Source organism: Podarcis liolepis, assembly GCF_965112155.1.
Source record: "Podarcis liolepis genome assembly, chromosome: 7".
In the NCBI taxonomy this organism is placed as follows: Eukaryota; Metazoa; Chordata; class Lepidosauria; order Squamata; family Lacertidae; genus Podarcis; species Podarcis liolepis.
Window position 1 is genome coordinate 57141755 of NC_139561.1, and position 27001 is coordinate 57168755.

The 27001-nt window shown below is 45.9% G+C and overlaps 2 protein-coding genes across 3 annotated transcripts; one reads left to right on the plus strand and one right to left on the minus strand.

The window, feature by feature from the left end:
- Positions 1-4359: 4359 nt before the first annotated feature.
- CFDP1 (craniofacial development protein 1) lies at positions 4360-21438 on the minus strand. Its single transcript, XM_083515207.1, has 8 exons — positions 21290-21438; positions 20561-20722; positions 19210-19321; positions 18349-18580; positions 16702-16808; positions 12923-13024; positions 6333-6491; positions 4360-5087 (listed from the first exon to the last, which is right to left on the minus strand). The coding sequence occupies exons 2-8, from the start codon at positions 20613-20615 to the stop codon at positions 4997-4999; spliced, it is 858 nt and encodes a 285-aa protein (XP_083371333.1). The 5' UTR covers positions 20616-20722; positions 21290-21438; the 3' UTR covers positions 4360-4996.
- Positions 21368-26538, plus strand: TMEM170A (transmembrane protein 170A; the record flags this gene model as incomplete). Of its 2 annotated transcripts, none has more annotated exons than XM_083515221.1 (3): positions 21368-21512; positions 22346-22516; positions 23757-26538. In XM_083515221.1, 3 exons carry the CDS (start codon positions 21368-21370, stop codon positions 23885-23887), a joined length of 447 nt encoding a protein of 148 aa, XP_083371347.1. In that variant the 3' UTR covers positions 23888-26538. The 2 variants fall into 2 exon arrangements, with proteins under 2 accessions (XP_083371347.1, XP_083371348.1); XM_083515222.1 differs by having other exon boundaries at positions 22409-22516.
- Positions 26539-27001: the final 463 nt, after the last annotated feature.

Below are 27001 nucleotides of genomic sequence, written 5' to 3' on the forward strand. Positions count from 1 at the left end.
TCTGGAGCCAACCAGGTAGACAGGGCAGCAGACTCCTCCTGCAGGGCTGAGCCTGGCAACTCTGGGGGCAGAGGTGGCACGACGAGCAGAGTATCCAAGGCAGAGAGGGACTGCGGTTACTCCAGAGGAGGCTCAGGTGTCACTCCTGGGTGAGTGGCAGGGAGACGTGACAGGCTGAGACCCTCCACCCCCACCCTCCACAAAAGGCCAAGACTGGCAGGGTATGCCCCATCCCACTGGGACCCTCTGCGTGGTCATCTTTATGCAACTCCACCTCCTTGCCAGCTCCATCTGTTCATCCCTGCCACTCAAGACCATGACACCCTTGCTTTTTACTGTTGCAGATTTGGACCTGGAAGTAAGGTATAGGCCTGTTTTTTCTTTTCTTTTACAACACCACTTTGTAATCTGCTGTTTTACTTGAATAAAACAAAAAACAAAAAAACCACCACCCATTGCACTGAATTGTTTAGCTATTTGAATAATGTGATTATTATTATTTGCTTGTGCCATTGTATGTTACTATTGTTTGAATTAAATTTTTACTGTAAACCTCCCTGCATGGATAGATTAAGAGTGGTGTAGAAAATTTTAAAATGGAAAAAGGCTATTTCTTTTTTTAAAAAAATCCTCTGGGGTACTTAGTTGTGCAACCTGTTTCCTTGCATCGCTTAGTGCAGGCATAGGCAAACGCGACCCTCCAGGTGTTTTTTTGGCCTACAACTCCCATGATCCCTAGCTAACAGGACCAGTGGTCAGGGATGATGGGAACTGTAGTCCCAAAACATCTGTAGGGCTGAGTTTGCCTATGCCTGGCTTAGTAGTTTAAGTCTCCACTGCTGTCATCTTGCCCTAGCAATCAACCAAATCCTAGAGGTAGTTTCTTTCCAAAGCTGGACTGAATCCGACCAGATTAATATTAGTTGGAAATGGTATCTTGGCATGGCTCGTGTCACCTGTGGCCTTTCTCAGCTTTTCAGCCAGAGTGTGCTGACAGGCCTCATTCTATATGCAGCATCGCTATTTGGGATGCTGGAAGCAATTTGCCTCCTGGGAAGGTAGCCCAGAGCAAAAGTAGCCAAGTCCTGTGATTTGCATTGCCAGGACTGTCAAACGGTTTCCAAGATTCCCCACATTTCTGGAGCGAGCTTAGAAAAACGAAGAGAGAAAAATGGAAGAAAAAGGGGCTGGCAAGGCTTGAACTGATTAACTGCTTTGGTTAATCAACTGCAGCTTGAATCTCAAGATTAAAATATTTCCCCTGATTAACAGAGAGCAGCGACAACAAGCAGAGCCTCGCAGGAGTCAGGATTACGAAGGGGGCCCATCATTGTTCTGGCTCTCTCTTCTCCTTTTTCCTCCACCAAACGGGATGAAAAAGAACCTTTAAAGAAGGGATATCCTTCCCACTTTATTTAGCACAAGGAAATAACTCATCTTTCAAGGTGAAACTGCTTATGGCAGTAAGAACCAAGGGCAGCTGTTAAAGCTGACGATGCTCTTGAAATCAATGGAGTGTATCTCACACACACACACACACACACACACACACACACACACACACACACAGTGTTTATGAGCCAAGACGTCAGAAGCATCTCATAGTACAGAACAAACTCCATGAAAAACCTCTCTTGCCTCTGTCCCCAGCATATGAATTGTCCATATTTCTAACCCATGGGTAGGCAAACTAAGGCCTGGGTGCCAGATCTGGCCCAATCGCCTTCTAAATCCAGCCTGCAGATGGTCCAGGAATCAGCGTGTTTTTACATGAGTAGAATGTGTCATTTTTATTTAAAATGCAACTCTGGGTTATTTGTGGGGCATAGGAATTCGTTCATTTTTTCCCTTCAAAATATAGTCCAGCCCCCACAAGGTCTGAGGGACAGTGGACTGGCTCCCTGCTGAAAAAGTTTGCTGACCCGTGTTATCCCCTTGTCTGGGTCATATGGAACTGGGGCATGTGCAACACCAGGTAATAATACATGCATGGTAAGGGAAGGTTCGAAATACAGTGGTGCCTCGGGTTAATAACTTAATTCGTTCCGGAGGTCTGTTCTTAACCTGAAACTGTTCTTAACCTGAAGCACCACTTTAGCTAATGGGGCCTCCTGCTGCCGCCGCACCACCGGAGCACGATTTCTGTTCTCATCCTGAAGCAAAGTTCTTAACCTGAAGCACTATTTCTGGGTTAGCGGAGTCTGTAACCTGAAGTGTATGTAACCTGAAGCGTATGTAACCCGAGGTACCACTGTAGGGGTGTACACAGGTATCTTCCTCTCCCCACATGGCAGCTGTTCTACACTTGAGTGCAGGAGGAAGTGTAATAACGATCAGCTGCACCAACTGAGACTCCCTTCTTGAAAAGTTCCTTGCATATCGCGAAGGAACTTCAGGGAGGTTTGGTGTACCTAGTTTGCCAAGTACTACCTTGTGCTAATTTCATTACACACAGGAAGGTTTGTTTCGCTGGAGATGGGGGGGGGGGCATTATAAAATATACCAACTTGCCGCCCTTGAAAAAATTAAATCACTGGATTGTGGAGCCTGGCTCATTTCTCTCTCCCCCTTCCCTAGTTCATGGCATGGCACATATTGTGTCTGTGTCTCAGAATAGGTAACCATGCAATAAAACCACCGAGACAAAAATAACCATGTGGTGGTGGTGGGGAGCCCCACAACATTTTCACTGAGGATGAACATTAACGTCATTCTCTGGCTTGCTTTTTGACGGCTCCCTGGGGCTGCATTGGCCGAGAAGTTCTACAGAAACCGTTCCATTCCTCAACCACCAACGGCCTCCTCATGCCACTCCTTCCCCCTGTATCAGAGAAGGACAAGAGCCCTCCTTCTTGAAGGGGTGTGTGTGAGGATTTGTGACAAGCTGCTGGAAAAGCAGAGGCGCCCCCAAGCCAGGGCCAGCGTGGCAGCAGCTGCTGGAGAGCGCAAAAGCATCCAGGGTTGGCTGGAAAGGAGGTCCTGCAAGCCAAGGGGGTGAGAGGAGTCTGCTCTGCTTTCTCCCAGGCAGAGGCCTGGATGATTTTAAATAGCTGTCTGTGTCCTCAGACTCTTTTCCACAAATGCACTCCTGATGCAACAGTTCAGGACGTAAAGAAAACCCCCTCAATTAAGACAATTGTTAAACAAAACACCAACTAAAAAGGCATCAATTTGGATAAACATCCAGAAAGAGCTTGGCCCAGGGGGAGGGGGGATTTTTAACATTCACCTTTTAAAAGCCTGAGAGAATAAATGAAAAATTTACCCGTTGCCTAAAATCAAGTAGAACTGAGGCCTATTGAGTCCTCTCTAACACTATTGGTGCTACTGAGAATATCTTCATTCAACCACAAAGCTCACTCTCTGATCTTGGGCCAGTCACCATCTGTAAGCCTAACCTACCTCACGGGGGTGCTGTGGGGATAAAATGGAGCTGGGGGCAGGGAAGAGAGGGGGAAACTAATATCACTTTGGAGTTCCTTTGAAGAAATACAGGGTATAAATTAAAAAAAAAACAGGATTCTGCCCCAAAGCACAAACCTGACAAGATGTTCTTGGATTGTGTGAAAGTTCAAATAGGAGGCAGTCCAGCAACTGTGCTGGTCCCAGATCATTTTAAGGCTTTAAAAGGTAGAAATAAAAAATACATTTGAACAACAGGAAGCAGAGATAGACAAAGGGGTACTGGAGCAGCACAGCCCGACATCCAATGCCAGCAGGGCTGCAGAATTCTGCGCCAGTTGTGGCCCTGGAAGCCTTTTTATTTCCTTCAATGGTGCTACCAGATTACAGATAAAACGTTTTGCCTCCAGTTTCACTTGTAAAGAAAATAAGTTCCCCAAAGTTGTGAGACTATTACATTTCTCTCAGTTGGTCCGACTAGGACCAGTCCACTGCCCCACCCACATGAAAGGGGTTGATGGGTCAAATGCAAGGCATGCTTGCACCTGCAGGATTGTACAATGCATCCCGAGTTCATGGTGCTGCCTCCTTATCTCTTCCCCAACTGCTTCCTCTATTTATTGGTTATGTTCTCTACAAGAACGTGGACTTTAGACACACACACACACACACAGAGAAGCCAGTTCCCAATGCTGATCAAACGTTCACCTGAGTTCCAGGTGGTCTCCAAGTGAATCCCCATAGGGGATTATGGGGAGAAAAAGCACCAAATGATGCACCAGGTCCTGCTCCTCGTGTTGAAGATAGGTTACAGCTTTCCACATGCATTTTCCTAGCACATAGGATCAAGGTTGTGAGAACGGGTTTGGACTCTGTCCAAGCAGCCAGCCTATGCTTTGATAAAAGGAGTTGTCTTAAGGTTCCCTGCCAATGGATGAAGAATGACACACCCGACAATAAAGTTTTAACACTTTATTCAAAGGAACAAAGGGATGCCGACTTTCCTCACATGCACGCTGCTGTTCCTCCGATGTTCGTGCAGAGCATGACAGAGGACTTGCTTTTTTAAAAAAATCCTGGTGAAAGGGTTTACGAAAAAACGAGAGCGGAGATCCCACAGGGAGAAGAGGAAGTGTCTTCAGAAAGTGGGTCAATGGGCCTAATGCAGACACAATGCATGAGTGCATTGTGTCCTTGGGAAGAAAAGCCCTCCAGCTGCACGGAGGAGCTCTGTGAGTCTGCAGCCCTTGGGAGACGGATGGAGCTGATGCCCCAGGGAAGTGGTGCCCAGGCAGCAGGCATGAGCAGGCTACTGCCACAGCATAAAGTTTGCTTTGCCCCTCTTAACCACCAGGAGCAGGGAGATCTGGAAAACCTCCACCGCAGCCGCTGACAAGCGCCCAGCAGAACCACTCTGGTGTCTCCTGCACACAGCAGCCCTTTGGCAGGCAAATCACCTGCCACAGCGACCTCCATTCACCTATTCACTAGTGTGGTGAAAAAGAAAATCCATATAGGTCATAACTCTATGAGTTGCTGCCTTCTGAGGCTAGCCAGATCAGAGGCATGATTCGGACTGGGCTCTGCAGCAGTCTCAAGGTTTCATGTTGCTCAGGCGTATGTCTCGCTCATGCTCAAACTGCCGGTGGTCAACCCTCTCCAGAAACGCTTTCCTCTCCAAGTACCTGCAGAGAAGGAGGCAGTGGGTTAGCTCCAGAGACACCAAAACACAAGCCAGTCTGGCCTCCAGTTTGACGCCAGGAAATAAACTACGGAAAGACCCTGTTGCTGCTGCCCTTGCAGGGGGTTCACTGCCTCAAGTGCCACCTTGCTTTTTCAGCCCCAGGCAGTCATTGTTGCACAAGGCTCCCCTGGCAGATGGTGGGCACTGATGCTCCCATGTCGCCAGTAAGTTCTTGCAGCCCATTCCATGTGCAACATGTCTTGGGCAACAACTTTGCACATGGATTTAAGAGAGTGGGAAAGATTAAGAATCAGGCAGAGCTAAAGTCCTTCACTTGACTTTCCTTCCCCAACAAAATAACCCAAATTGTCCAACTAATTGCAAGCTATAAATAATTTCCAATAATGACACTGGAGACAAGCACAAATGAAATCAAGTGCATTTTTGTGGAACCTTCAGTTGTGCCTCATCAACCCCTTGCCATAACTCAGTGGGGCAGCACAAGGCCACCTATCTCTCCTCCCGCAAACACCCCAGGGCTCTCACATGGCCTGTCCTACATACTGCCAGGCACACAGATCAAAACCAAAAGGGCATTTCCTGTGGGGCCTGCCCTACATAACACCATAATGAGAAGCAGCTGAAGAACTCTCCTCTCTCTCTCTCTCTCTCTCTCTGTGTGTGTGTGTGTGTGTGTGTGTAGATCCTCCTCATCTCTTGCAAAACAAGGCCAGGCCAGAACAAGAGTGTTCTGGTTTCACAAACTTGGAGCTCACTGCAGATACACTGGTGGCGAGATGTGTGTGGAGTACACCGGGGTGTCCCAGGTTTTATTGGGATCTATTATTGGGTACATTCCTGGGCGATCTGCATTAGATCAGCAAGGGTTTCTAATTCCCAATTTAACTGCATATTGGTTAAATTAAATCAGTTCCAGTCCTATAAAATATAACTATTTGTTGATGCTGTCCTGGTCTTTGCGTTGTTCCACTGGCCAGTTTCCAGGCTCTGCCTGGTGGACCTTGGACTTCTAGCAAAAATACACAGTTGATACAAGCTTAAAAACTGCCCACCCCTGATGTCCCAGGGGCAGGCAGTGCCAGACCAAAGGGACAGCTGGGAATCTGCTCCCCGCTTGAAGCGTTTATCTGAGGCCTCAAGGTTCATGGAAAGAACCACAAATGTCAAAACCCTGGAAAAGATATACTGCTGCTGCTATGCCGGCTGGAGGATGCTGCCCTCTTACCCATCTTTCCCTCGGTTGTGGATGGCCAGCTCCTCCCCGATGCCCTCCTCTTCTTTGAAGGTCTCCCAGTCTAGCTTGGATTTCTCCAAGGTGCTGAGCTTCTGCTTTTTGGTGCCTATCTTCCCCAGGAGGCTGTTCATGCCACTCGGCCGCTTCACTCTGGCAGAGACAAGAAGGCAGGTTACAAGGGAGGTTCAAGGAAATCCCAGCAAAACAAGGTGGACAAGCCCAGGTGGGGGATGCAGAGCTCCTCCAAAGTCCAGCAACCTGGCAGCTCTTCCCCTTGCAGGTGAAAATTCCTACAGGTGGGCCACCTACAGCTGTGGTTCAGCTCTCTTTTCTGCCACCATGCACACTCTACCTGTCTTCACAACCTGGTGTCCTCCAGATGTTTTGAACCACACCTCCCATCAGAGCTGCCGGCAGGGGCTGATGGGAGTCATAGCCTAAGACATGAAGGGTGAATCAGGCTGGTGACTTCCCAATATGGGGATATAATACCAGTCTACTTAAAGGGCTGTCATTAAGGATTATGGAAGAATATATGTAAAACCATCTGAACATGCTAAAGTACACTATAAAGTCATAAGTATTATGGTCACTACTTCTAAGTCCCTTGGAGAAGAGAAAGATGGCTGAAGGCATCGGCACAGCATCTCTTGAGAACCTAACACTTGATGGATGCATCCAGACAATTATACACTGGACTTGTTCAGGTCATGGAGCCTGGAGTCCTCCTCTCAGTTATGGCATTAGGAAACCCCAGTGTATGTCAGAGTACATGCCAGGTCACTGGAGTCTCTAGCCCAGTGCTACCTACAGCTCTACCCAACCACGGCTCCCCAGGGTCTTGTCTATTCAGGTTTCTGGGCCCCAAGTGTATGGGGATGTATGATGGGTGAGAGCACCCTTTAATCCATGAGCTTGGGAAGGCCTTCCCCTGGCCCTCCTAGGTTGCTATTTTGGTGTCTTATATTGATGGTTTGTGTATTTCTTTACAACATTTTACTGTACTCTACTGTATAGTCTGTTATTGCTGCTCATAGCTTTGGGGGCCTTTGGGCCAAAAAACAGCACATAAATAAAATGTAGCCACAACAACCTCCCCACAAACAAGGCTCCCATTTGCCTCCTTTTACAAATGGAGCACAGAGAGAAGAATAATCCATAGCACAAAGAGGCTTCACCATCCAAAAGTCCATCTAGCTCTTGAACCAAAGTGCCTCCCATGGTCCATTCTGATAAAACTATTGCCACATATATGCACTTATGATAACAATGTCAAAAGTCTGCCTGCAGCTAACAAAACTTTTTACTTTTTCCTCTCCAACTTTCCACAAGGAAGTGAGTCGCGAGGTTATTAAGTGCCCACAGGTGCACAGTCAGCTTGCCTTGCCAACACACAACTTTGGAGTGCCGTGGGAAGGCTTTACAAAAAATGCAGAACGTCTGAACACTGATTATTGGGCCTCCCTTTCCTTTGCTCCAAGCACCACCAAAGCAGAATCCTCCACTGCTTCTCAAATGTCACTGGAGTTTCTGAAGCCAGTTCTTTGGACAGCAGAAGTCTCCTAATGAATGAGGCCCAGTCCTGGAAAAGAGTCTACATCACAGCCATCTGCCCAGTGGGAAATTCTAGCCCTTAAGTAACGAAACAGCATGGCCCTCCAACTCCCAGGGTGTGCAGGAAACGCCACGCGGCCTTAATGGGGCCTCTGCAGATCTGTCACTGCAGATGTGGAAACGGTATTGCAAACTCCCATGAACCCCGTCAGCAGAGTCTCCAGCTTGCAGTTTATTTGCATTCCTGGGATAACTTCCTTTCTGCCAATCAGGGGCCATTCTGAGAAGTCAGAGCGGAAACGACTTGCATTCTAAGGCCGAGGGGAAAGAACCATGGACGGCTAAGGCCAGCATTCAGGATATTTTACTGGAAAACAATGAGTCAGAGGAAAACATTTTCCATCCCTTTTGTTTTCAAGATTCTGTCCAAATTCTGGGCCTCAAGGTGTACAACAATACACTCTCACTCTTTCTGCACTCCTTGCTGCCTGTGTAGCTAGTGCAAAATTTGAAACACAATCCAGATGTCTCTGTTCAGTTCAACAGCCAGGCTAAATGCTTGCTTGTAACAAGGGTGGCTGACCTGTGGCCTTTCAGGTATGGGCAGAGTCAGCCCTAGTCAGATGGCAGGGATGATGATGGGAAAAGGAGTCCAGAAATTTATGAAAGGCCAGCCCTAGTTTGTAACGTTTTTAATTTCACCACTTCTCCCAGCTCCTCAGATAAGCACCCCTGTCTCTCCCCATTTTCTTTATTCTCCTCCACACAATCCTGTGTGATTAGGTGTGCTGAGAAAAGGTATGAGAAGCCCGAGGACAGCCAGTCTCCCAGAAAGAGGTCTCTGGCACTTGCGAGATGGGAAACGTGCCCTGCCTGGAAAACAAGCCCAATGAGTGACCTGCCCAAGGTAACACGAGAAGCCCTTTCTCATGAGCAGCACAGCGACTATCATCAGGATCTCACTCTCATCCTCTGCCAAACAGCTGCTGTTTAAGACCATGGCTAGTCATTGGACTTTCACAGCTGAGATAATAAGTTTAGAACTCAACATCTGAAGGGCCTGGTTGCTGAAAGAGGACACTTTTCTGGTCTAGCGTACAGCACAGGGCTCCAACTTTTACTGAGACTGGCTGGTTCCCGAATCCAAGTCCCTTGTCGCTCTCCCTGCACGCCCCCCCTCCAAAAAAAGTTCTCAACCAAGCCAGTGTTGCTCTTTTCAAAGTGCACCGCTGTGCTTCAGGGCAAAACGCCTGCCGTTACAGGAGCCATATTTTGTTCCAAGGCACATTTTTCAGAGCCGCTCCAAGCTCCCCTTTTGGCTGGTTCCTGCAGAATTGGTGCTCTGCAGCTGTGCTCCCTCCCAGCCTCCACAAAGCACAGAGCAGCTAAATGAAGGACAGATGCTCCCTGCCTGGCCCCTCCCCCTCCAGGCCTGGCCCAATCAGCTCCCTCCTAATGGCTACGCCTTGCCCGGGTCTGGCGTGGAATCGACACGCAGCATCACAGCAGAAGGGTCTAAATCCCTGGGATTGCAGGGAGAGTGGGGGAGTGCTAATCCAGAGAAAGAGCACTGCTTCCACCAAAAACAGCAGAAAGAAGCATCCATGTCTCAAACCACAGGAAATGGCTTCCACAGCTGGCCGCTCAGGAACAGGGGTGTGCTTCCAGCCATATCCCTTCCAAAGAAGGGCAGCAAATGGGACCAAGCAGCGCCACGCACACAGGAGCAAAGTGCTGGCCCAGAGGTCTAGCATTCAGGCTTTGGGTTGAGACTCCAGGTCTCCACTCCATTTAATGGCATTTCTAGCTGCTAGCAGACAGTGTTTTGAAAGGGCTGCAGTCTTCTCAGCAAGAGGCCTCCTCTTGACGTGAGCTCTCAGGGTGATGCAGCAGGCTAATAGGAACTACAGCACAGCACACAGAGAGCAAAGAAGAAGGTGATTTGTCTGGAAAGCAGCCTACTCAAACTGGCTGTGGGACTTTTGGAGCAGCTGGCCTCTGAAGTGCTGTTAGAGCTCTTGGAGGGACATGCAGAGGAATGAGGCCCCTTCTAGCCTGACAAAGAGTTTTCTAATTGCTATTAAATCTGTAGACGAAATGACATCACCTGGAGAGTAACTGATTTCATGGCTCAGAGTGGTTCTGCGCCCCCTGGTGGCTGTGATCCATTAAAAAAATATCTATCCACACCAAAAACCTGAAGCTTCCCGCTCCATGGGTGATGAAGAGGACTCTCTTTCAAACAAACAGGGACCACACTTTGATCTCACCACATGCCTTAGTGCCAAAAGATAATATTTCAAATTGCTCCAAAATTAAGTCTATAAACATGATGATATCCCTGTGACAGAAGGTTTTGGGGCAGACACCCCCAGGGATGATGGAAGCTGCAGCCCAGCCACAGATTCTGCACCTCTTTTCTACTGCCCCCCTGCCACCAGGAAAGAAAGCAGCAGTTCAGCAGAATTAACACAGGCATTGAACGTGGATGTTGACAGCAGGAAATGTGGCCATCTTTTCATGGAGCCAGACGCAGCCCAGCCCCTGAAGGATACAATCCCAGCCCAGGCTGTTTCCTGAAGAGCTTTCTGCTCTGAGACAGACGGCAACATCAGCATATATACAGGAGAAAACAAGAGGCTTCTCCAGCTACAGCAGAAGGCTTCGATTACCCCATGACCTCTTTAGGTGATCCAATATAACTCTTGGAGTGGTTCCTGAATTCTCAGCACAAAGCAGGGTGAAGACCAAAAGAGATACATAAACCAAAGCTTCAAGGGAGCTCCTGGAAGCAAAGATGCGTGTCTTTACCTCTCAAATGCTAGAAAGGAATGCATCTTGTAACAGGCCACTGATCTGATGCACTGATTCAACTTATGTAAGTCTGACCCTTCAATCCAGTCCATGCTTAAGGAAAAGGGAGCTGCCCAACTTGCTTTAATGTTGAATTTCACCTGCTGACAATTCACAGCAACCTGGGAGGCGACAAGAGGCCACAAACTCAGGGCTGTCATTTTGGAAAACACCAAGATGAGAGTGAGAGACCAAGGCTGCTATTAACAGCAAGCAACTCTATAATAAGCCCAAACAGAAAGGCCAGGCTCTAACAATATTGCTACCGGAGCTGTTTTCTCATAGCCTCTGCTGTGATTAGCACACTGAATTTGGGTTACAAAAGCAGGGAAATCTAGACTGAAAATGGAACCTTTGTTCCCAAAGTGGAGTCACTGTGCGCTGGCTAATGCAGCTTGAATGGTGGGAACAATCGGACCTGCCAGGATTACAGCATGGCAGGGAGAGGGGGCAGGTGGAACTTTCCCGACCCACAACCAAACTCCTTCATCTTAAAACCCAACATCTGAGAATATTTCATTTAACTATTAGCAAGGAATCCTTCACACTGTGTAGCAGCAGGTCCACAGTGCAGGTGTGATTCAACTATTACGCAGCAATGGAACTGAAGAGCTATCAGCTCCATCAAGACCCCTGCCTGGAGTTATGTGCAGGCTTTAGCAGGACAGGAATTTGGCGCCCAGGTGCCTGCATCCATAAACCAAACATTACATGGCTTTCAGTTGTTCTATATGTATTGTTAATATTTGCGTTGCAAAAACCACCCCGGGATCTTAAGTGATGGAAGGCTGGTTTAGAAATGGGGTAAATGCTCATGGATATGGGAGTCCAGTGGCATGCAATTCTCAAATCTGCTCTTTACAGGTTGTTCTAAGTTAAGTTGATTGTTTGATGTCAACTGGCCTTATTACAGCACAAGCTTAAGCTTCTCTACGCAGAAGTAGAGTTGTGCTTGGAATACAGTCAAAGTCCAGTGATCCCAAAGGGTCTGCTCAGAGTAAAACTTATAACCTTAGGTGTCAAACACTGTCTTCAGTCTTGGGGTCAATGCATAACTTTATAACACTTATTTTACAACTGTTTTATGGTTGAGAATGTTTATACTGAATGGCATATTGTGTTATTAAATAAATTATTACATTTCTGCTTCAACCTGCAAATGACATTGCTTTAATGGCATGCCCACTTTATTGGGGGGGGGGGTTGAGCATCCCATCTTGCCTATCATCCAGCTTGAAGGAGAGTTCTGCAGAATTCAAAAGTTTGCTCAACATTCTACCATTTAAAATATTTTTATATCACCCTTCATCCCTGCAGCTATCATGGTTGATATACAGAGAGCATGACCAGCTAATCATACCAAAACAAAATACAGTAATACACACAAACCCAGAACAATGAGAGTATATTTCAAAATAATTAAAACAATAGAGAACTTGAAGACATTTTGAGTGATTTGGGTTGGTCCTAATAAAATTGTCCTACTGTTGATTTTATACTCCCCACCACCATAATGGAATAACATGGCTATTTATGCTTTTTGTATGTCTGGTTCTACCATCACAACTTTTATTAAGACCAGGAAGCACTTTCTGCAACGGCCTCAAATTGTCAAGCTTGCAACTTCAGCTTGAAAGACAGGATACAAGAGAGAAGGGCAGAAACAATGCACTTCAGCTCAAGAGGGAAGTAGCCAGAATATTGTGTGCAGCCATAAAACCTCTTCAGGGGCCACTTGTCCTCTCAAGGAGAATGGCAGCAGACCTCAGGTTCCTTCATGGATGAGAGCTCACTGTGATTTGAATGTGAAACCTCCTTCCTCCCTGGCAAGAATGCGCTAGTTCAGGGCTTCCCAAACTTGGGTCTCCAGCTGTTTTTAGACTCTCATCACTCTAGCTAGCAGGACCAGTAGTCAGGGATGATGAGAATTGTAGTCCCAAAACAGCTACAGACCCAACTTTGGGAAACCCTGCTTAGATCATTCATTCATTTACTTCCCCCGAGGGTGACTCGAGCAAGGGAAAGTCTCACAAGTAGAATCCAAGCAACTCATTGATGAGTACAGAGGTCCCAAGAACCTGCCGACACCAAAGATGCAAGCATTACAATTTCCCAGCAGAATTATAATGTCCACAGAAGCTTTGGAACTGTAGGACCAGGCGGCTAGGGCTTACCCAGAAACAGTAGGTGAGGATGCTGGGACGACAGTCTTCTGCTCTTGCTGCTTGAGAAAGAACTGGGCTTCTTCAGACGTAGCATCGACTTCCTTTGTGACCCTGCCACAAGGAGAGGGAAGAATACCAAAGCCATATGTTAAAGCTGGAACACGTGTGCAGAGCAGAAACTATAGAGGCAGCTGGTGGCCATAAAGTTGTGAGAGGCGGTGTGGTGTTACAAACAATGACTACAGAGACCTGGGTTCAAGTTCTTGGTATGCCATGAAGTTCACTGGGTGACTCTTCTCAACAGCTCAGCTTTGAAGATGCACAGCCCTCTTAAAACATTTCTTCTCAGCTAAGAAACAGACAACCACAAAGCATCGAACTTCTAGAGGCATAGTGAAAAAGCCCATAGGAATGAAAGAATCATCCTGCTAAGTAAGGCAAAAGGCCTAGCACTTTCTTTTCAATAGTGGCAAGTCAGATGCCTCGAGGAGCTAATCTTTCCCACAAGCAGAGCACGATTGTGGTATCCACCCAGTTCATCCACAGCATCTGGTTACTGGCCAGTGAACATACCAACGTTAGCTGTCACAGCTAACAGACTAATTCATATACAGCTTTTTCATATTAATTCCAAAAGTCATTCATAAATTTAATTCCTACCAAGAAAATGTCCAGGAAAAAATACAAGCCAAATAATCCATCCTCAGATATGCTATCTAACCCATTTTTATGCAGTCATTTTTTCCTTCATCCATGACAGTGTAGTTTCTTCAGTTCAAAATCTATTGCTTTGGCATCCTCAACAGACACCATCTTCAAAAAGTTTGGAGGAGAATCTACAATATCCCTAGAACGATGGTTTTTGTGGCGTTGCTGAAGTGATCATCTACTTAGGAAGTTCTGTTTAACATTTAACCGAAATCTACCTTCCTGTTATTTAAACCTGTTACTTCCTGGAGTATCCTCAGTGGACCTGGCGAACAATGATTCCCTTCCTTCCTAAACACATGAAGTGTCAACATACTCCCTCCCTGTGGCCTCTTCATTAGGGTAAACATGAACAGTTCCTTCAAGTTTCTTCCAAATATAATGTGCTTTCAAGGTATCTTATCTTCTTCGGAATATTCTTCAGTCTGTCAATATCTTTCTTGAATTACAGGCTCAGGTAATCTATGCGTAATGCAAGTCTCATCAGTAACAGTACTACTTGCCAAGCCCTGAAACAGTGTGTCTTAAGAAAACTGAGATTCCATTTGCCCTTTAAACCAAAGCATCAGGCTACTGATTCATACTGAACTTGCTATTTACTAAAGCCTCCCGGGACCAAGTACTCCCCATCTAGCAATAAGGATCCCAACAAAACACTACAAGCAATACCAAGTCCTGGTTGCTCATTTATAAGGTCACTGACAATTAAATGGCATCTGTTTCCAGTTCCAATTTATTACACTTACTATGTCTAAGGGAGTAATTGTTACAGCAAATATAAATTAAGATCAGTTGGGAGCTGTGTTTTTTCTTTTTGGGACTGACGATAGAGGTCTTGCAGAATGGCCAAGGTTTGGATAAAAATCCAATCAGCACTCGTACGCTAAGAATAACAGGTTGCATTTGGTTTTTGATTGTTCATAAATGGAATATGTAGAAGCTATAGGGTATATTTGCAGAGTTCTGGTTTGCAACAGGAGGAACACTCTTATTTATAAACTGCAACTTGGCAGCATCCCTGATAGGAGTCCAAGATTTTCCCCCGTGGAATCAGGACAGAACATATAAACTAGATACAGACTAGTCAAAATGAACAATTACCAGTACATGCAGGTCCTGCTATTGGGACACATGTTATTCAAAATCTCAGTTAACCAATCACAAAGAATTATACCCTAATGGCTGGTTCAGATATCCAGACAGTGGGAGTTTGCTCAGTTGCATACTTGTTTGTGTTTTGCTGGTCATGGGCAGCCATTTTGGGCAGAAAACACAGGGAGGGAGAGATCAGACTAATCAGTTTTTCCTTTGTTTGGCTTTTGCAGATTGGAAGCCGCTTCAGGCACAAACTATGGGGGGAGGAAGGGCAAGAGAGAACAGAAAAATCACACATTAGAAATGTTTCCATAGGAAGTAATGAAATCATCAGCTTCTTATGCAAATGCACGCTTAAGGAACGATTTCCTATGAACCTATTGTGTTCAGAAAGCAGGACCTGTGTGTACCCTGTCATATGGTTATTTTATGTCTGTATGGTGCAATGCCTCTGAATATCACATGCTGGGAAGAAACATCAGAGAAGACCTACTGCCTTTAAAACCGGCTTTTTCCCTTCCACAAGGCATTTGGCTGGCCACTGTGGGAAGCAGAATGCTGGACTGGATGAGCCCTTGGTTTGATCTGGAAAACTCTTCTGCTCACCTCCTTTCTCTAATGAGATACGAAAGTCTCTGGCATTTTCCAGGCAGGGTTAAGCAAAGGGTGAGGTACTTTGGAACCTCCATAATTTCTCATGTCAGAGCAGACATCTAGAATATTGGCTGTTGATGAGACTGTCTCATTGCTTTCAGATTTTCTTTCTGGTCATTAATTACAGTCGAGAGTCTGATAGATTAATTCCTATGCAAAAGAACTGGTTCAATTACTGCACACTCTTTCAATTTACATCAGTGCAGGGGCTTATAACACATTTAGTGCTATCTGTGTCAGGATGAGAAATTATTGTTCGCTTTTGCTGAGAAGACTTTCTCTTTAGATATTTCAGTGGTTAATGTGGGGAGGGGGGTGTCTAGACCACTTTTATATCAATGCAGGAAAAAGTTCAGACAAGCAATGGGCATTTTGAAGCATGAAACAGAAGCAAGGTTCTGTTGTTGTGCAGCAGCTCCTGTTGACAAGGCAGAGTTAATTTGTATCCAGTTCCTGGCCCTGGGTCAATGTTATATCACTAGGTAATTGTTGTGGGCCTGAATATATGAAGACTTGTCTCCTCTTATATGAACCTGCCAACACACTCTAGTCCATGGGCAGGCAAACTAAGGCCCAGGGGCTGGATCCGGCCCAATCGCCTTCTAAATCCAGCTGGCGGATGGTCCGGGAATCAGTGTTTTTACACGAGTAGATTGTGTCCTTTTATTTAAATTGTATCTCTGGGTTATTTGTGGGGCCTGCCTGGTGTTTTTACATGAGTAGAATGCGTGCTCTTATTTAAAATGCATTTCTGGGTTATTTGTGAGGCATAGGAATTTGTTCATTTTTTTTCTTTTCAAAATATAGTCGGGCTCCCCACAAGGTCTGAGGGACAGTGCTGAAAAAGTTTCAGCCCCCTGCTGAAAAAGTTTGCTGACCCCTGCTCTAGTCGTTAGATGGTTTAGAAATACAACCCAGGATCCCTTCTAACACACAATATCTGCATACAGGGGTCAAGAGCTTTTTGCCAGTGGTGTCCCTACTGTGAAATTCTCTGCCCCCTCAACCTTTCATAACCTATTGGGGACAGCACTGTTCAGCCTTGTGTTTGGAGGACGTCTAGTGGTCCTGTCTTATCCACCCATTATGTTGCTGTTTTGATGCCTTTTTTTTTTTAGTTTTTCTGTTCTACTGAAACCTAAATCTTCATGTGAATGTTGCTAAGATGCTTTGGGGACCCTATAATGGGACAGAAAGTAAGGATATGCATATTTTAATAAAATACTGTTGATATTTTCAGACACAGTTGAGGCAAACAGTTAAATGCAATTGCTCAAAAAGGACCAGGGATATGGCTCATTGTGGCTAGAAAGGCAAGAGGCCAAACTCACCTCACCTCTTCACCTGCAAAGTCAAAGACTTTGGTGATGGCAACTTTGCTCTTCTCAGATCCCTCTACCACCTCCTGAGGTTTGCATGAATTCTTCTCTTCAGCTGGCTAACCAAAAAAATTATGAGAAACCACATTTGTCAAACATCAGAGCCAGCCCAAATTCTCTTTCACGTTCATTAAAGTTCAGATGTTCTAGATTTGCAATGCCATGCCCAATACCAACAGTAGCTTCTCTGCCATCAGCTTCCACTTCCATTCAAACTTCACTCCTATCTAATCTGGATTTTCAAATGACAATTCACTTCCCTGGTAATTCAAGCATGAAAACAAGTGTGATCTGGAACCCCAAGTTTTGCAACACAACTGTCAGGTGTGGAGAGTCCTTCTCTCCCTTCAGTAGCTTCACAGATAATAATTAACAAGCAGTTGATAGATTTATAGTCCTTTTATTATAGCATCATGTTGTAAGCACAAATACACAGCTCTCCGCAAGGAGGGCAGTTGGCTAGTCTAATCCTCCTTCTGACTTCTGCAGCATTTTAGGTGCCAACGGAAAGCTCCTCCTTTCCTCTGACTCCTTTGCTCTCTGATACATTCAGACCTCCAAGTCTGTGGTGAGGGGGTCCCCCTCACACACCCTCAAGTGACGTCTCAACTAGCTTCCCCCTCCCTTCTGGTTCTGTTGTCATTATCTCATAACTGGGTAACTCCTCCCTAAACTGTTCAGCTGTCTCTCTCTCTCTCTCTCTCTGCTTACGAACATGCTGTGGATGAGCGGGGGAATCTTCCCCCTCTCCATTGGAGAGAAGCTGGTCTGCCATAGAATGCATTCCCCAGTCCTCGTCTTCAGGCCATTCCCTGACATCAACAAATCTCATGCCTAGATGTTATGGGTTCAACTACTTCCTGCTTAAAGTCATGAAAAAGAACAACAGGCCTCTTCATCCCAAGATCTCAAACCTCAAATGAACTATCATTTGAAACTTTTAAAGACCTGATTAATATAATGCCATTTATGCAAGGGTACTCTGAAGACTTTTCTAAGTTGCAAATAATGGCATTCATGGCTCCATTTGTAAATTTCTTTCCAGGCAAAACTGGTATTGATCTACCTTAACTACCTTCCTCCATCTCTCTCTCTCCTCCCATTTCTTACAGTAATCTCTATACAGTGGTACCTTGGTTTAAGAACAGCCTGTTTACAAACTATTCGGTTTACAAACTCTGCAAAACCAGAAGTAGTTTCCCGGTTTGCGAAGTTTACCTCGGTCTAAGAATGGAATTGAAACGGTGTAAGAGTACCAGCGGTGGGAGGCCTCATTCGGGAAAGCACGCCTCGGTTTAAGAATGGTTTTGGTTTAAGAACGGACATCCGGAATGGATTAAGTTCATAAACCCAGATACCACTGTAACATCATCAATCTGATCTACTTTCTTGGAAGAGCAAACCAGGATAGTCAGAAAGAATCAACAACGACCACCCCTGAATGGACATTTGTGTGGAATCTCCCTTGCTCTGGACGCCTTTGATTAGTGATCAGTTGAAAACCCAAATGTCTTGCAGACATTAATTATCAAAGGCAATATACTACCCCTATTGTGCCCTCTCCAAACAGCAATGCCTGAATGACACATGCCCTCTCACCTTGTCTTTCTGTGTGCAGCCAGACGCCTGAACTGCAGGAGGTGCTTTTGGTTTCTGGCCCACATCACTGAGGAAGCTGGCCCACAAAGCATCCTCTTTTTGTCTTTTATCACTTTCTTTCATGTGTGGATTGCTTTCTGCCGACTCGCCATCCTCACTGTCGCTTTCATCATCCTTTGATGCCTCTCCTCCACCTGGTTCTAAGAAGAGGCCGCATCCTTTGTTCCTTTTCCTAAGAATGAATGTCACCAAACCATACTCACATTAGCAAATGATTTACATCCACTGCCTACATTATACTTTTGTGGTAGTGATCTTTCAAAAGCCCAGTAGTTGCAATGTGGAATCATGAGTTAAGACTGAAAGCTTGATAAATGACAGTATGTCAGTATCCCATGCACCACTGTAACCCCTACAATGAAAGAAAACAAGAATGGAGACACGAATGTCAAGAACTCAGTCAAGGCTAATAATTAGCCATTTTAATGGCTAGGCCAATAAAGCGAGATGAGCGCCGCAACCCCAGAGTCGGTCACGATTGGACCTAATGGTCAGGGGTCCCTTTACCTTTATCTCAGATAAAGAAGGAAACCTAGGCAGATATGAAAGAAAATTGGGGGAATTCTCATCCAGCTCCTTGCTGAACTGGCTGAGAACTGTTGCTGAGCTGGCTGTGTTACTGATAGTTTCCCTCTTCCACTGCCATCACTCTCTACGGATCCACCTATTCTGAAGGCATGATCCTTGACCTGAGCTATTTCTTCATAAGCAGAACCAAATTATGTACATTCCTAGAGCCAGCCATAGGGTTCTTAATCTGCTCACTCACTTCCACCGACATCAAATGAAGCTGGTGCCTACCGACATGTGATCTCCTTGGAATTCTTCTTGCATTTTTCCCTGTGTGATGGCTTCTCTTCCTCCTCCTCTTCCTTAACCAATTCATTTACATCATCTTCACTGTACTCTTCACCTGTTATCGACACAGCTTTAGTTATCAAAACTAATCATTTCAACAGATTTTGTGCCTGCAGCAATAGTTAGGCTGGGATCGCATGTTATATGGGGAAAGGGGCCTATGGGATTGCTGTTGGGCAGTATTCTGCACTACAGTGGTCTTTCTGGGCCTCCCAACTCTTATCATTCAATATTCCACTCCTGCCCATGGTCTTGCATTCCTTTATGTCAACTTCAAAAAGAAACCATTCCTTATTATCTTAATGTAAAATCAACCCTGTCCTAGATATTCTTTTTCTAAATTAAAATTGGAGGTAAACCTCACTCTTACACATCAAAAGGTTTATGTCTCACCCTTAGAGATGCCACTCCCTGCATTTTTGTTGAGTGTGTTTGATTGGAATAAATCAAGTCCAGAGTAGGACTTCTAAGCCTTCTAATCAAACATGACCAAAATGATTGTGTTATTATTATTTATCTTTATTAGCTGTCTTTTCAATAAAACTAAACTCAAAGCAACCTAACAAAAATGAACTTCAAAAACATTTTTGTTATTAGCCTTATAGCGCAATGTCATTTTAATACTGTTACTAAAATAAAGGCAACATTTTTTTTTATAAATGGTGAACGCTCCCTGCAAGGAGAAAAACAGCACATCAGCAAGAAACACTTCTGTGGTCCTAGCTTTCTACTTTCAAAGGGTTTTTCTCGCTGGAAAACCAGTGTGGTGGTTAGTGTTGGACTAGGACCTGACAGATCAGGATTCAAATCCTCACTTAACCATGAGGCTCACAAGTGGCGACCTTGTGTCAGCCACTGCCTCTCAGGCTAAACTACTTCGCAGGGTTGTTGTGGGGATTAAATGAGGAGGGAGAAAATACCACTGTACACAACCCTGAGCTCCTTGGAGAAAAAGGTGGGATATAAAGGCAATAAAATAATAACAACAAACAAAAATAAAATAAAAACGACAACAATAAGAGAGCATTGAAACGTTGATTTCTCTCCTCCATTTGTAGCCTGAGGTGGTTCAGCCCATTCCACCCCTTTCAAACTCCGTCCACCTCATTCAACAGCTCAACTTGCTGAGCCGGGGCTGCTGTCACGTGATGAACACAACGAGTAGCCCGGATGTAAGAGGCGTTCTGCGCGTAGGAACACCAGTCCGAAGCCCTCCCAGGCATTCTCTTTTTGGGGGGAGGGACCGAGCACCCGGGCCTGGTCCTTTCCTGAGCGCGGGGACCGGGCCGCCCACCTGAGGGTAGGTAATCTTCATCCTCCTCCGACGAATATTCCTCCGAGTCCGACATGGCTCTTCGGCGAAGCTCAAGCGCTCCCTCAGTAAAGGGCAGGAAGTACTTCTTCTACCATAGAGCACATCCGGTTTCCTGAGCAAGAGTGCCTCACTATATGAACCCTAGAGATAAAAAAGGGTAGAGTGACACAACGCTTAGATTTTACTCGCGGCTTGTGAAAAAGTTGAGGCTCCCTAAAAGGCTGTGAGTGAAGTGCGATAGTACTGTTGCCAGTGGGTGACGATGACAGGGCTCTTCCCTCGGCCTATTAAATCCCATGGAGAAGAAAAGGACGCAGCGAGTGGTCATGGCTCTATACTTATTTTTAATAAACTCAGTAATCCACGACGGGAGTTGCAGTCTGGGGGTACAACAGGCTTCTCCCACTGAGGCAGATTCTACTTCTAGTTCCTTTTTTCATTTATGACTTATATTCACTGCCCCTCCTTCTCTTTACCCTAACGAGGTAGGCTAGGCCCGGGACGAAGCTGCCTAGCCTGCCTGAATGTGGAGTCGAGCTCAGGCGTCGACAATTCAATAAATTTATTCATTTATTATTATTAAAACCTGGACCCTATATTCATTTTTAATTTATTAAAATAGTTGTACGCCGCTGTGTCATAAAAAGTACGTTCAAAGCAGTTTACAATACAGCACAGCAATAAAAGGGCGGCTTCCGCTTCGTTCACCGGAAGTTCTTGCCTGGGGCCGCTCTAGCATTGCCTCTCTGTGCCACTGGCGGAACGGATGTTGATGTCGAAGGAGGCATGGAGGGAGGCGGCGGCGGTGGCGACGACTCGGTCCCTCCCGCCCCGGGGGGCCTCCTGCACCAGATCCTGAGCCTCCACCTGGTGCCTCGCTCGGGAAACGTCACCCGAGCCGCGTGCGCCGAATCCCTCTGCGAGTTCACAGGTAGGTTCCGGGACTCACGCCACGCCTGCCTTCCAGGGCCCCGCGAAGGGGTTGGGCGCCCTCTGCACATACCCGGGTCGCCTCCTTCCCCCGTCCCACTTGTGAGGGGTAGGACAAGGTCACTGTGGGTGCCACTGAAGGAAAGGGAGGCGCCTGTCCCTGGAGTCTCCAGGTGGGGTGGGCAAGACCTGGGAAAGCTGCTGCTGCTTCACCACTCAAAGTGTGTGGAGACCACCCTGGAAATTCCCCCATCAGCCCCAGCCCGGAATTCATAGCCCAAAGCCAAAGAGGGAGGCCATCGCTTTGGCGAAGGCTGACCGAGGGTAGGCAACAGGTAGATTGGGCCATAGCTGTCAACTTTTCCCTTTTCTTGCGAGGAATCCTATTCGGAATAAGGGGATTTCACTTTTAAAAAAGGGAAACGTTGACAGCTATGGATTGGGGCCCACATATAGATTAATCAAGGGTTTCTGACTCCAGGGCTGCCCCCAAGATACTTTAATGCATGAGACAAAGCAGCTAATCTACCTTTCTTACTTAAAAAAAACTTATACCCTACTTTTCCTTCCTTAGAGTTGCTTAAAATAGTTAAAAAGCAACAATGGTCCAACTGCTGAAGCTCAAACCATAATAAAACTAAAGGCAGCATCAAAAAAGAACAGCACATAATCATTACTTTGAGCTGCTGCATTGGCGTCCTGCTTCTGGGCTTACCAAACTGCACCTGGTTGACCACTGTGAGAACAGGATGTTGGACCAGATGGGCCCTTTGGCCTGATCCAGCTGGCTGCTCTTCTGCTCTTACTACCCTCTTCTCTCCTATCTCATGGCAGAGATGTGGTATGGCGTCTTCCTGTGGGCAATGGTGTCGTCTCTCTTTTTCCACATCCCCGCAGCACTCCTGGCCCTCTTCACTCTCCGGCGGCACAGATACGGCAGGTTCATGTCGGTGAGCATCCTGCTGATGGGCTTCGTGGGGCCATTAGCAGCTGGGATTTTATCAAGTAGGTTGGCTGTTTGAAACATTCCTTTGCCCCAGCAGCCTAGCAATCTCCTTATTTCTGTGTCCAATGACAGGACATATTGGGAACAAATCTGGGATTCCCAATCTCAGACTCATAAAATCTCGCTAGAAGATGGAGAGTTTACATTATAGTGCTCTCTCGCTCTCTCTGTCTTTCTCCTCCATCCCCCCACATAACATGACCAATTAGGCACGGGAGAGTTTGGAATAATCCTGGGAGTTTTCGCAGAAACACACTCAAGACCTAAACAGCCACATTTTGTGAGGTTTGTTAAAAATAAAAAAGAAAGGAGGAGGATAAATGGAAGAGGCAGAATGTTGCTATAGTCAAAGAACAAAAAGAGCCCTTTCATTCAAGCCTATCTATCCTATCAAATCTACTTACAAGCGGGTTTCTCGTGTCCTCACATGTGGACACGAGAAGGTGGTGTAGGCAGTGTAGGTGGTCAGATGAGCAATGCTGAGCGAGTTTGGGCTGTTTAAAAATGTTTCTGACCCAAGTGGGTTCTGGCTGGCTGGACAATGCCACCTGTCAATCACATCTGTCATGGAGACGGTTTGACACCTTTTGAAAGCTGAGAGGCCATTTGGGGATTCCCATTCTTCTCTTTGCTACCCATCTTTCCAGCCTGTGACAGCCAGAAGTATGGCTGTCAGTGAGGGTGTATGTATGTGACTCCAAGATGCTTGATGTTAGCAACAGCAGAAAGCTATCCCTATTGTGCCCTGCTTTTGGACGACCCTTTGGTATTCATACTAGTGGTGTTGTGGTTTCTACTAAGGCTAGGAAGCCTTAGGTATGGATCCCCCACTCGGGGCTGAAGCTCCATGGATGACATTGTGAGGACAAAAGGGGAGGGTGAGGAAATTGTATATGCTGTTCTGAGTTCCCTGAAGAGGAGCAGAGCTTAAAATGTGAAAACAACTGCTCACCCAGCAGGCTGATTTTGTGTTTTTTAACTATTGGCTTAGCAGCATTCCTAAAACCAGGTTTTGTCCAGATGCTGTTGCACTACAACTCCCATGAGTCCCAGATCATGCTGGCTGGGGTTGAAGAGAGTTACAATACAACACATATGGAGAACACCAGGTTGAGGAACAAGGAAAGTGAATGACAGTTGTCCTTCATTTCTTTTGCTGTGTATTATCAAGTGAGAAGAAAGGGATGATGGGACATGAGCAACCAACCTATGATGTTCCTTTCCCCCCTTCCTGAACAGGTGCTGCGATTGCCGGTGTTTACAAAGCTGCTGGAAAGGACATGATCCCCTTTGTGGCCATGACTTTTGGAGTGGGGCAGACCTTCGGTGTGGTGATGATTTCTTTCTTACGGATTTTAGCCACCCTTTAGCATCCTGCATCAGATGCCATTGCAAACAGAGCAACACCATGCAGGATTCCGGAGAGTGAAGAGGTCAAAAGGCATGTCCGTGGGGAAGTTCCTCTATGCAAGCCCCACTGAAATGGATGGAAGCCACAGAAGAGCTTTGCCATGTTCTGACACAGGCCCCATTCATTTCACTGGGGAGAACTTCAGTGGATCCGTGCAATTTTTCTCCGGTAATTATCTCTGGCAGCCTGGAGCAGCCCCATCTCATCCTTGGCCAGCTGGCTGAAGATCCTGGAGGAAACCATCCTTCTACAAACACATCTTATAGTCTCCAGATGACATTCTGGCACAACCCTGGCTGCTTTCTAACTGAAAATGAGACATTGGTGCAGAATATTTTGATCAAGTCTCTTCTTGTCAAACAATACAAGGAATGTGTGAGTGAGTGGGGGATGGATAGAAGGTCTAAAACTCTGTGGTCCTCCAGGTGTTGTTAGACTACAACTCCCATCAGCCCCAGCCAGCATGGCCAACAGCCAGGAACGGTAAGAGCTGTCCCCTCCAGATATTATTGGAGTTCAGGTTCTCCACCCTCGGTCTGAATATTTCTGGAGCACTGCCATGTAGCCTGGAAATGTTTGCATCCGCCATTGAACAAGCTTTCAGCCAATTCTTTGTTTATATTTTGTAAACATTTTTGTAACCTTAAGTGCCAAGCTTTTCTGTTTTGGGGTAATTTTTTTTTATTCAGCAAACAAATGTGTGATGGTGAAGCTGTTTTACTGTAACCGAAAGTATCCATCCTAGGATAGTACCGCTGGAGAAACTTCACCACTAAATCTGATTCCTGACAGGGAGAATGCACTTTAATGGACTTAAACCTTTTCTTATGGAAGAATGTGAATTTGAAGCTGTAAGAGAGGGGGTGAGGGGCTTCTTCTGCAAAAAATCTTCTTGGATTCTGGTCATTGCTGTGTTTAGACTGCAGCGAAGGCTGAGACAAAAGTGGTGGTGGGGAGAATGCTTTGTTGCTACCTCAAAATATGTGGCATGGATATGAAGTGCAGTTTTACCGAACCGTGAAGGTTCTCGCTGTGTCTCTTGTTTGCGAAACAAATGGTAGTTGGATGAAATCCAGTAAATGCTACGATAATCAGTTCCTGAACGCTGAGTTGTTCCCTTGTTAATAATGTCCTCGTTGATTAGGTTGTGCAGATTCCGTGTGAAACATTTCTTAACACTTGTATTACGTGAGGAGTATTGTGATAATCTGTTGTCTTAAATCTTGTTATATAAGCCTGGATTTTTAGAAGTATGTATACAGGAACAGTAATTGTCCTGCAGACATCTCCCTGCTGTGGGGACTTGGATCTTTCTTTTTGGAACCCTACAAGTGCCTGGGCAATTTGCCTCTCCTCCAGGGTCCAGTCTTACTACTCTTGCCAGCCCATTGTTACTCCTCAAGTGCCATCCTCTGCACAGTCGTGACCTGTTATCTGCAGATTCAGAAATGCTTCCTCCTGAGATTTGGGGGTGGCGGAGATTCTACGTGTTTACTGGTCCGTCTTTGGAAGATAGATCTTTTCATTCTCACTCTTGAGGCCACTGCAGCATCAATTCGTATTTGGGGTGGGGAGGAGATGTACAGCCCTCTCCTGAGACTGTACAGTGTCAAAATACAAGCAGGGAATTGCTTGTTTAAAAATGCCTCCCTTGTCAATATCTAGACAACTCCTCTCTTACAGGGAGACGGTTGTGGGATGCTTTGAAACAAACTTCCCCTACATCCTTTAGGAGATGATGTTTCCCTGAATATTTAAATTGGCTCTGATCAGTTAGGCTTTTAAAATATATATAATCCAAGTTCTTGTTGAAATGCATCTTTTTGTCCAGTCCCTCTCCCGTTCCCCATGTCACCCTTCCATTGTAGAACTTGGGTCATGTGATTGGCTTTGCCAAGCATTGACAGACCTTCACTTCTTCAATTGCAGAGGCTGACCGGGGGAGGGGGGTTGTGGCACGTAGGTAGGGAATGGCTGTCTTTTTTTGTAGGTAACAAATCAGGATTAGCCAGTCAGATTCTCTGACCACATTGTAGAATTTCCAACCACTTGGTTGGGGCTTCCCCATGCCTTAAGGCTGGTTGAGCACTTTAGATCTATAATTTGTCACTTTAACTTTCCCCTGATCTGAAAAACGTTGGTATCATATTCTGATCTTTTTTCCTCTTAACTTTCTTCTCTTCAGTTTAATATGTTAACTTGCTGTTAAGTTTTTTGGGGGGTAGGGGAAGGGTCTACCAAATGCTTAGCAAATGTGAAACCTGTTGAATTCCAGTGGAGCCTAAAAGCGGATCTCTTGTGAATGCATCAATGCTGTTTACTGTTCCCATGAACCCCACCGTATGTCGAGACTGCGGCCGATGGAATGCCCTTTTCTTCAGCAAGCTCTTTCCAAGGCCTGCAACCGTGAGCCCAACTTTGTGCGGGAGATGGAGAGGCCGCGTCAAAGCTCTTTTTCCCTGAACTGTTCCACTAACTGCTGCGGCAAACGTGAACAAAGCTTTATAAAGCAGGGAGAACAGGACTGTGAATATCAGTTTTTATTTTTCTACCAACACTTCTGATTTTCACGTTTGGTATTTTAGCTAATAAAATCCCAATTGATCCTTGTGTCTTTTGTGACTGGCAAACCTCTTTATGGTCATTCTCAGTGGGCATCTGGGAAGTTGCTGATTCAGCAGAGGCTAATACTTCTTTTACAGGGTTCTGCATCTCTTGGCTAGTACTTCCAAAGATGAGGCACCCAGTTCCTATGAAGATTTGTGCTGTCTGTGCCTCAATATTCTGTAGTGGTTCCCATTGAAAGAAGACTCCCACTAGTTTCTGGGCATAGCAAGCAATTGCCAGTATTCTAATTGCAAGGGACTGGATTCATAGGAACTTAAGAAACTGTATTTATAGTGTTCCTGGCCATTAAGCCATCTAGCTCAGTATCACACTCAATGACAGTGGCTCTCCATGATTTCAGATGGGAGGGACTGAACCTGGGACTTTTGAGCTACAACCCACAGCCACTCCTTTTTCCTATCCCTACTCTCTTGCCTATTGTCATGGACTGGCTGGATGCAGAGGA